The 10,497-nt window shown below is 43.0% G+C and overlaps 1 protein-coding gene across 1 annotated transcript in view; it reads left to right on the top strand.

Moving 5' to 3' along the window:
* Positions 1-10,497, top strand: part of GRIK4 (glutamate ionotropic receptor kainate type subunit 4) — a 436,546-nt gene that overhangs the window by 389,546 nt on the left and 36,503 nt on the right. Inside the window, exons 13-14 of the mRNA XM_027835648.1 lie at positions 4,795-4,904; positions 7,978-8,151. Of these exons, the coding sequence (XP_027691449.1) occupies positions 4,795-4,904; positions 7,978-8,151 (284 nt within the window). The remainder of the gene's footprint in view (positions 1-4,794; positions 4,905-7,977; positions 8,152-10,497) is intronic.

The raw sequence follows: 10,497 nt of genomic DNA, 5'->3' as shown, positions 1-10,497 counted from the left end.
GTGTGTGTGTGTGTGTGTGTGTGTGTGTGTGTGTGTGTGTGTGTTACAGAGCCCTTTGGTAATCGGGGGAAGGCAACAGACCCCTTCTCAGAATAATATTTCTAAATGAATAAGATAATAAAATACATAGGATTAAAAGGAAACCAATCATATTGAAATACAGTTAACAGTTTTTAAGATTAAGAGCCCCTGGTCTAGAGAGAGATTCCTTCAGCTCTGGAGCCAGCCTTGTTGACGTGTACAGCCAGAAGTGGAGAACTGAATTGCATGTGTAGAGCCCTCCAAAAAGCAAACAACCAACCTACAAGATCTTCATCTGATGCCAGAGTTTGGCAGGGCCATACTGAGAAGGTGGGGATGTGTGGACTTTCCCACAGTCCAGGTTCCAAGAGAATTTAGAGTAAGGAGTGGGGAGTGATGGCTGGGATTAAATAACACAGTCCTGATTTCAAGTTGAGAAAACCATGATACAAAGCCACATCCCAGACATAATGGGGAGGCTAAGGTGCGAACAAGTCCCAGAAGTTAGCATTTCTCATTCCTTATGGAGATTCCAGAGCAGAAATGCTCTAATTATTTATCAAGAGAGCCCTAGGGAAAGCCCCCAGAATTCATATGTTTTAACCCCTAGTAAATACAGGAGGCCTAGAGAGTATAACCAGATGGCTTCCTCCAGCCAAGCATCTTTAATGTAAACACTGTATGTCTCTGCAGGCTGGAAGAACAAAACCTAATTTCCTATCCACTGGGGGTGACAGCAATTATAAATGAAGCTCCCTCCCTCCTTCCCTGATCCTCACTATCTCCTAGGACCCACAGCTGCCTGTGACATGGGCCTGGCATGCTCAGGCTTGTGGCACCAGAGGTGGGTGAAGTAATTAAATTCTCATTATATTTCCATTTCCTCAAATATGTGCAGAATAAAGGATCAATGAATTAACAGATCAAAAAGAATCAGAGAATTCCCAGCTTGAAGGAGGAGAGTACACAGACATACCCGCTTCTTATCTCCTTGTTGGCCTCGCTGCCACATTTTAGCCCACCTGGGTTGCTGGGTTGAATGCATGACTGCAGCCTCCTTTCATTTGGAGGGAAGAGGATTTAGGGGGTTATCTCTAGGACCCCAGATGACAAGTTTAAGCTAGCACAGAATTAGGAACCAAGAGAACTCAGTTCTAGTTTCAGCAACTTTCCTCTTCTTTGTTGATAAGCAGCTCTGTCCTTAGAATGTATTAAATTAGGCACTTAGAATGTATTAAATAAAAATAGGGATAGGGTGTATATCTATAATTTCACAAATATGAGGAATTCTTGGATGGAGAAACTTCCTCTACTAATGTGGTGGTGCCTAGAGCCCAGAATGTGACTTGTCCAGTGACTTGGTCACTTCGCTAAAATGTGGCAGTTGTTAAATTGAATTGGATTACAGTTAAGTCCTGTCTTCAAAAATCTCCAGCTTAATAGAAGAGACCTGACCAACCATTAATCATGATTAGAAACAAAGTAATGATAAAAAGTGCTTTAAGGGTGTAGGACAGGTTGTACTGTGCCGTAGGAAAAGGGGTCATAGTAATCAGGCAGCCTTTTGGAGAAGGATCATAGGAGCATAGACATAAGGCTGGACAGGACCTTGGAGAGCAGAGAGTTCAATTCCTCCATTTTACAGATGAAGAAACCAAAGCTCAGAGAGGTAAAGTAACTTGATCAAAGTCCCCCAGGCTTTCTTCTCTACAGACCACACTCTAGGAGTCTGAAGAAGGCCTCACTTAAAGGAAGAGAGAGAAGCAAACTGGAAGGAAGGAGGGAAAGGGAAAGAGAAAAAGAAGAGAAGAGGGAAGAAAAGGAGAAGAGGGGGAAAGTAAGAGGAGGGGGAGAGAAGGGGAAGAGGGAAGAGAGGAGAGGGAGAGAAGGGGGAGAGGGAGCACACCTCTGAGTTCAGAGGCCAGAGAAGACGTCATTTTGCTTCTCTGTCTTCACTTCCTTAATTTTTCAGACAGAAAAATCTCTGCCCTTTGCTATCTCCCATAGGGATTTGTGAAAACAAATGAACTAATAAATGTGAATGTGCTTTGAGTTCTTTAGAAAAATGGCAGTAGTGCAATCCATCTTTGAGTAGAGTGTTATGTTTGGAAGGGAAATGCACTATTTGGAAGAAACATCGATGGAATATGGTGATTTCTACACAAACATGGCAGGTGACTTCTAAACCTACCATTATGTATGTTCAGGCCGCTTTGGGGCAATATTTCTAACATGCTCATGTGGAAATTCTCGAAGTTTGCAAGTAACATGTTGACAATATAGTAACATCTTTGGGCTCAGACCAGGCCAAGTCTCTGTAGGACTGTTTATTCTGGGCATATCCTGGATGACGTCAGCCCATCATAAGTTGAATCATACTACCCCTTGCTAACATGACTGAGATGATTCCATTTGAATTACATTTATATCTTGCTCCAGTTTTGTGTGATATTTTCTCTGTAAAATATATACATACATACATATATATATATATACATACATACACACACACACATATATATGTATATATATACATATATTATTTGAGCTTCTAGGAATTTTTTCCCACAGCCATGTGTCTTTCCTTATCACCCATAATCAAGTATGGCAGCTTTAAATAACTCTGTCATTTTCCTCAATTTCACTTATTCTAATATAATCAGGTATAGATTTCTGACATTGAGCCTCTAATAGGGTTTCACATTCAGAAATCAACAATGAATTGGTTTGTTTTCATATTTGTTCCTACCGAGATGACCCTGAGAGAGATACATGTAAGAAACTAAAATGTCTAAGATCTTGGAGCAGGTACATTTGCCTTAAGAAATACATGAATCCATAGGTCAGAGGCAAGAGAAGTGGGTCAGAAAAAAAAAGTGTTTGGAGGAAGTGACCTCATCTTGAACACTAACTCCGCTATTTCAGCAAATGAGATGACCAGGTCTTCTCTTCATTTGGATTCCAGATTCTGGCTCCAATGGTTTGCCTAAAGATTCCTGGCATTCAGGAAAGGGAAACCGATTCTGTTAGCCAGTGATGGAAATAGAAATGACTTGCTCTAGGAAGTCTGATTCTGTTACTGTTGAGTCATTTGCCTGCTGTTAGATAATATGCATAGTGATGGGACTGGGACATCCCAAAACTGTCTTCTCCCTTGTTCCTTATCTTACAAGTCATTTCTGTTGCCTGATTAGCTCACCCTGGAGTATTCTCTGAAAGTCAAGTGTGTATATGTATGCGCTGTGAGACAGAGAGCTTCAAAAAGTTTCCTGAGATACTAAAAGACACTTGATACCTTGTCTTGCTTTAGCTTGCTTCACTCGCTGTGAAGAGAAAGCTTTTGTATATTGTCTGTCCCAAAGGTCACTGTCATTGTGTCGCTATGCAGAAAGAAGGGCGGCACTATTCCTAGAGGAGCCCAGGCAAAGTTTGGGAGTTCTAATCTCAGTCTTTGTGTGACTGGATACATCACTCCTTCTCTCTGTGAGTTAAGAATATGTAATTCCTAGAGGGGAATGGAGCCTAAAGGAATTGGTATCCAGGACCCAGAGGAAGGAAATTTTATAAAGAGATAAATAAACCAAAGGAAAAGGAGATCAAAAGTAGTCTATGATTGAACCTGCCAAATCACAGCAGGACTGCAAAGAGTTACTCCCTGCCTACTGAGGCAACATCTATTAGTTGTGTTCTCAGTGCTTTGCACATAGTAAACACTGAATAAATGGTTTAATGCATTGAATTGCATTGAATTGAGTTGAATTTTATCAATGGAGGCACTAGCACCATCCAAATGCCAGTACTGTGCTTTGATAAAAAAGAATACTCAAACATATCCTGACAACAAGGCTGCTCAGAAAAGCTCAGAAGGGACAGATTGAGTTTGACTTAGAATGGGTCCTTCCTGTCATATATCTGGGGACTGGCTGACACCAATCAATCATCACCAGCTGATGCAGACATTTCCCTACCAACATGAATAACAGACTCTTTTCACTGCATGGTAGAACCTAGACATAGCATGTCATGCTATAGGAGTGGGTCATGATATAATGTCATATACTGTTATGTTGATATGTCACTAAATGATGTGCCCTTGGTCACAAATGAAAGTCTATTTGTTCTTTTCCACTGACTTTCCCCATCCTCTCCACTCTCTTCATCATTTGGGTACATCTTTTGTTCCTTCATTTCACTATCTTGATAAGGATGAGTAGAAGCCCACTTCTTTCCTGGTCTCTGTTCCAAACTCCACCCCACAACTCACTTGGCCAACTCACATTCCTGGTTGGGAAAAGAACGGCATTTCCCTGGCTTTTGGATCCTCCTAGGGATTATGAAAGAGGAATCACTGTCATCATAGGGTAGCATAGGAATTAAATAGCAAAAAATATTTTATGAGCCCACCTACACCCTTCCAGAAATACAGAGGCAACAAAAGAAACAAAATTGAGAGGGATTTCAACTCTCTGAGCACAAGCTGGCATTCAACCTGGGGAATGTCTAACAGCCAAGGTCAGGAATAGAATTGAGTGTTCACAAACTGTATTCCTGATGCTTCCATCACCACCCAGCCCCAACCATTTCTTCAATCATTCACCCTGACCCGGAGATCCCCCAAATCCCCTTCCAGCCCTAAAATTTCATGATTTTATAATGGAATAACAACCAAGACTGGGACAAAATCTATGCTTGCCACATCTTCTGCCTGGTCCTGCCCAGGGTCCATTTTGGCTGACCATGTAAAGTGAAACTTCTTTCTGTGTTCATTTCTAGGGTCGAAAACCTGGTTATTTCTCCTTCCTGGACCCCTTTTCTCCTGGAGTCTGGCTCTTCATGCTCCTTGCCTATCTGGCTGTCAGCTGTGTGCTGTTCCTAGTGGCTCGGTACAAGCTTTAGTCACTTTCCTGTCCTCACACTACCACCTTGTGTCCAATGTGGGAAGCTTCCCAGGGAGGGGAAGAGGGAGGAAGTAAAGAGCAGGTGAAAGCTGACCTCTGGACAGAAATGGAGTGATCCAAGAGGCGCTAGTGACCTGACAACACTCTCCCACAGGGCCGCCAGCCTCATCCTGTCTGTCCATCTGTCCATCCGCCTACTTGCACATTTTGGTGTGTGTGCACACACACATCCACATACATAGACACACATATATACACACACTGCCAGGCAGGTTTTGCCTGAAATGTCGCCTTCCCCTCCTGCTGGGAATGATTTGGCATCCTGGTAATGAGAGATGGGTGGTGTACGATCACTCAAATTAAGAGCTGTGCATTTGGCTGCCCCAGCTTCAGCCTGTGCCAGGATCTGCTTCAAAGTGCTGAGCGACAAGACATGGAGCCCCGGAGACAGTAGTGGGGGACTGGAGGCGGCTGCAGCACAGATGGGGGAGGAGGGCCCACTCTTCGGATAGATGATCACCCAGCTCTAGTCCAGATATGCTTCTGAAAACATAGCTGCCCTTGTTATGTTGGAATGGGGGAAGGGAGACTGAGGGGGGTAGATGGGGCCTAGGATAAGGGGGGGAAGGGGAACATAGCATAGGAAGAAGGGGACGATTCTTAGGAGCTGATCTGGGCTAGAAAGTCTGGTTCATATAAGAGGAGAAAAGAGGAGAATCCCCCTAAGGGGACCTGCGGGGAAACCTTCACTTTTCCAGGGGAAGGAGCGCCAGAGGCCTGAACCCCCCTGCTTGTGGGTTCTAATTATCATCAGGAGAAGGTGTTTGCCCCAATAAAGAGACCTTGAGCCAAAGATGGTGCCACGATATTTCAGCCTAGGGTCAGTAGAATCGGTATTTTGCCCCACATAGAATCACTCTGATTCACTCTCCACCTTCAGACAATAGGAATAAAAATCCTTCCTCTCTGCCGTTTTCTCACCAATGTTGCAGGGACTAGTGAAACATACCAGTTGTGAAGGGCTTTCATATTCGTGCTGAGAACTCCTTCAGACAAGCCTATAAAAATCCATTGTTGATACTTCCTGGTTTCTGGCCTTTCCCATAGCAGTTTTTGGTTCTGACCTTTCATTTACTGACCAAAAACTGCCAGTTTTGTATTGGGTATGTTTTATTTGGGGTGGAGGGAAGGCCTTCCCTAGGGGAAATTTGTTCAGTGGCTTGAGAGGGAACCTACCTTTCCAGCAGTTGTCTAATTAGAAAAACTGCTGGAAAGGTAGGTTCCCTCTCAGGCCGGTCAACAAAAGTGACCTAAAGCCCTGCCTAGAGACCTAGCATCCTGGGGGCTGGTCCAGACTGCTTTGGAGAAGTTGTTCCATCCCACTCATTCTTTATAATCCAGGTCAGAATCAGGATCAGTAAAGACCTCTTGGCAAATTAAATCCAGCCAAGTCGAAAAAGGCTAGTCTGTGTACAAGCTGGGCAGCCTACACTCCCCTGGAGTCAGCAGCTGGTGCTGGGTTTGAAGGGCACAAGGTGCACACTGGTCTCTTTCCACTCCCCCTACAGGTGGGCTCAACCAAAGCTGTCTGTGCTGGCCCTCGCAGGTATTGCCACTGACAAGTAACTGTTGTCACTGACAACTGGCAAGATGTTCAGGATATAACATGCTGTCTGATACCTCCCATCTCCATTTCACGTATTGTCTGCTGCAAGGGATTGTGTGGGGTTTGTTCTTTTTTTTTTAGGAACCTTTCTGCCTGGATCCCCTTCCTACTGCTGTCTTTATCATTCACTTTCCCCACTTCTGATGGAATCCTTGTAAGTGCCATGATGCAGCAAGCAGATGACCATTACTCTCAGCCCCATGACCTAAGATTTGTATAATGGTCTTGGAGCCTGGCCACTAGCAGCACTTGTAAAACCAGCTGTATAGCTGCTGCACTATCCTGGCTAGGGGCTAAAGTTTTTCACACTTGATTGATCCAGATTTGACTGAGTTCAAAGGCCAATTAACCCTTCTTCCCTATCCCTTCCTCCCAAAACACACCTATATACTCATCACCATTGTAATTATCAAAAAAGACATTAAGTACTCAATTACTTGTACTGTTAAATCAAGCATAATGCAAAAAATTCTAGGCTCTGCCCTCTGGGAGCTTACAATCTAATAAAACATAGCATATATGAAGGCCAATTTGGACAGGGCAACATGATGGTACTGGTGGCAATGTGAGATTGGTGGGACTGAGATGAAAATCACTCACATTTCTATAGCACTTTCTCTTACAACTCTGTGAAACAGATAGTGCAAATATTATTATCCCATTTAGCAAATAAGGAAACTGAGGCTCAGAGAGCCCATGTGCCCATGGTTACATGACTAATGAATTGCAGAGCTCAAACTCTTGTGTCCTTGCTGCTGGCTGTCACCCATTGTTCTTTCCACTGCAGTAGAGAGCCTAGCAGTATCAGAAACATTCCACTGAATTATGGACAGACTATGAGCCATTTACATTATATACAAGCCATAGGTAAGTGCATGCCAAGGACAGGAAACATAGGTGAAGTAGGAAGAAAGTGACTGAGGGACTGCCAAGGCAAGATTAGGAAGGATGAAGGAAAGAATACTTTACATGGGAAAAGGACCCATTGAAGAAAGTTTATTTCAGCATCTGTTGAAATGATAAAAGAGGGAATGTTTGAGCAGGTTGAGGAAAGAAGGGCATTCAGTGTGTAAGGAGCTACTTAGAGAAGACTCAGTGGGGAAAGTGGATGAAGGAGACTTTCCCTACCATAATTCATAGATTCATAGATTCATGGTTGATAAAAAGGAATCTTGGATACAGACTCAAGTTCCCCATCTTACAGAGGAAAAAAAAACCTGAAACTGACAAAGGTGAAATGATTGGCTGAAGGTCACCCTCGACTAGAACCCAGGTATCCTGACTCCCAATCCAGAGATTCTTTTTCCTCCCCTCACCCCACTCTACCCTACCCTCAGCTGCCTCTTCTGTATCCCTGGAGAATGTTCACTGTAGGCTTTTCTATCTCCACAGGTTGACACCCTATGAATGGTATAGCCCTCACCCTTGTGCCCAGGGCCGGTGTAACCTTCTGGTGAATCAGTACTCTCTGGGAAACAGCTTGTGGTTTCCTGTTGGGGGCTTCATGCAGCAAGGCTCTACCATTGCTCCACGCGCCTTATCCACCCGATGTGTCAGTGGAGTCTGGTAAGAACCAAAGGAAAGTGGGGTCAGGCACCAGGGAAATAAGTCTAGACCTATCAGGTCAGATTAAGAAAGAAAGTCCAGTGTAGATATGTCCTCCTCCTGGAAGTGTATAGCAACCTGATCTGCTCCTTCTTCTATGGCACACTTCTTGCCCACTGGGAAATTCAAAGCCCTTTTGAAAAAAAAGAAAAAAAACCTCCAGGTGGTATTCATAAGTTGAGCCCTGGGAGCCATTCATTAGCTAAATGAGATTTCTGAGGCCCTTGTTAGCATCCCCTTCTTTGCCCCAGCTCTTTATTTTGTATATGGAAGGGAGTCACGGACTCACAGAGGTAGGAAAGGCCTTGGGGATCATCTAATTTTATCTTCTTCTGGATGAATGAATTATTTCTCCCTAGGAATTGGCTTCAGTACATCCCTGAAATTATTAGGAAGATCCTCCTTATACTGAAGCAACATATACCTCCCTATAACTTTTACTCATTGGGATGAGTTCTTATCCTTTGGAGTCAAGCAAAATGGGTATAATCCCTCTTGACCATAGCAGTTTTTCAAGTATTTTACCTTTCTCCTGTCTTCTCCTGCCTTCATACTCCCAATTCTTGTAACTATATCTCACGCAACATAGTTTCAAGTCCCTTCCACCATTCTCATTTTCTTCTTCTAGATGCACCCCAGTCTATTGATGTCCCTCCTAAAACTTGGCACCAAACCTGGAAACCACATTTCAGATGAGTCCCAACCAGTGTGGAAAGAATAGGAACTATTGCCTTCTTCATTTTAGGCGTTATTTTTTTATTAATGCCACCTAAGTGGTGCAGTGGTTAGAGTGCCAGGCCTGGAGTCAGGAAGACTCATGTTCCTGAGTTCAAATCTGGCCTTAGACATTTATTAGCTATATGACCCTGGCCAAGTCACTTAATCTTGTTTGCCTCAGTTTCCTCATCTATAAAATGAGTTGGAGAAGGAAATGGCAAACCATTCCAGTATCTCTGCCAAGAAAACCCCAAATGGGGTCACAGAGAGTTGGACACGACTGAAAAATGACTTAACAACAAAGTATACATGTATATACATATATATATACATATATACATGAATATATACATATGTGTGCATTATATATATAATATATATGCAAAAGGATTTTTATTTTAAAAAAAAAACAGGTCTGTAGAATACAGGTTTCTTGTTATAGCTTAGCTTATCCCTAAATTCAGATTTGCTTGGCTGCCATATGTTAGAGCCCTTTCCCTCTGCCTCAATTCCATCTCTGTTGGACTATGAGGAAAAAGAACTTTTCCACACTTTAATCAAGAAAGAGGTGAGGATCATAATTCCTATAGAATCCAGGTGTGGTGGTATAGGAGGAATGATCCATCTCAGAATCTAGAGGGAGCTGTGTAGCTCTGAATAGAATAATAAAAAGGTTAAAAAAAAAATCAGAATTGGGAGAGCCCAGGATTCTGATGCCTTGACCCCTCTGGGTTTTTTTCCTTGTGAACCATTATTATCCATTTGCATTTGGACCTCTCTCTCCTTCTCTCTTCACCTTCTCTATTCATAGTTATGCCCCATTCTCCCTCCCCACCCCAATTCTTATTTTATAACAACTTCTGGTCTAAGGTAAGAAGGATGCTACAGGTTGTTCTGCTCTCTGGTCCACTGGCTACCTCAGTGAGGATTGAAAAATAGTCACGCCTAGGTTGCATGGCGTTTTGAGGAGGATGCTAATTCCAGGGTTGGCTAAGTAATTTTGTTCAGCTCAAATACCACAGACTGCATCACCAACCATAGTCATCCATATTTCAAATGTAAAACATTGGTTTGGAGAACTAGGAAGGCAGAATGGAGAGCTTGTTATGAAAATATAAAGAGCCTGTTTTAAGTAATGGATCAGCCTCATTTGTATTTGGCTATATAATTTGAAATATAGACAATTGTTTTACTCTGGAAAAACCTCTTTTTTACTAGCCTAATTTTTCTCAGCCCAACATGCTATTCATTCCCTACACATCTCCTCCTTCTGCCTAGTAACATTTATTCTTGCTTTGTGCTTTTAATGGACCCTTCCCCCCAAAAACATCCCCCTTCATTCCTCAAATCTGGATCTTCCACATGAGGAAGCTTCTACTTTTGTGGCTTTTGCACCTCTCTTCATGTGACCTCAGGAGTAGAAAACCAATCAGGCTTGTTAGAGCAAGACCTCTCAACACTCCATAGATGTTGAGTCATTTCAGTTGTCTGACTCTTCATGACCCCATTTGGGGTTTTCTTGGCAAAGATACAGGAGTGGTTTGCCATTTCTTCTCCAGATCATTGTACAGATGAGGAAACTGAGGCAAA

Source organism: Vombatus ursinus, unplaced genomic scaffold (assembly GCF_900497805.2).
Source record: "Vombatus ursinus unplaced genomic scaffold, bare-nosed wombat genome assembly UNPS02014816.1, whole genome shotgun sequence".
Lineage (NCBI taxonomy): Eukaryota > Metazoa > Chordata > Mammalia > Diprotodontia > Vombatidae > Vombatus > Vombatus ursinus.
This window is presented reverse-complemented; position numbering and strand designations above follow the sequence as displayed.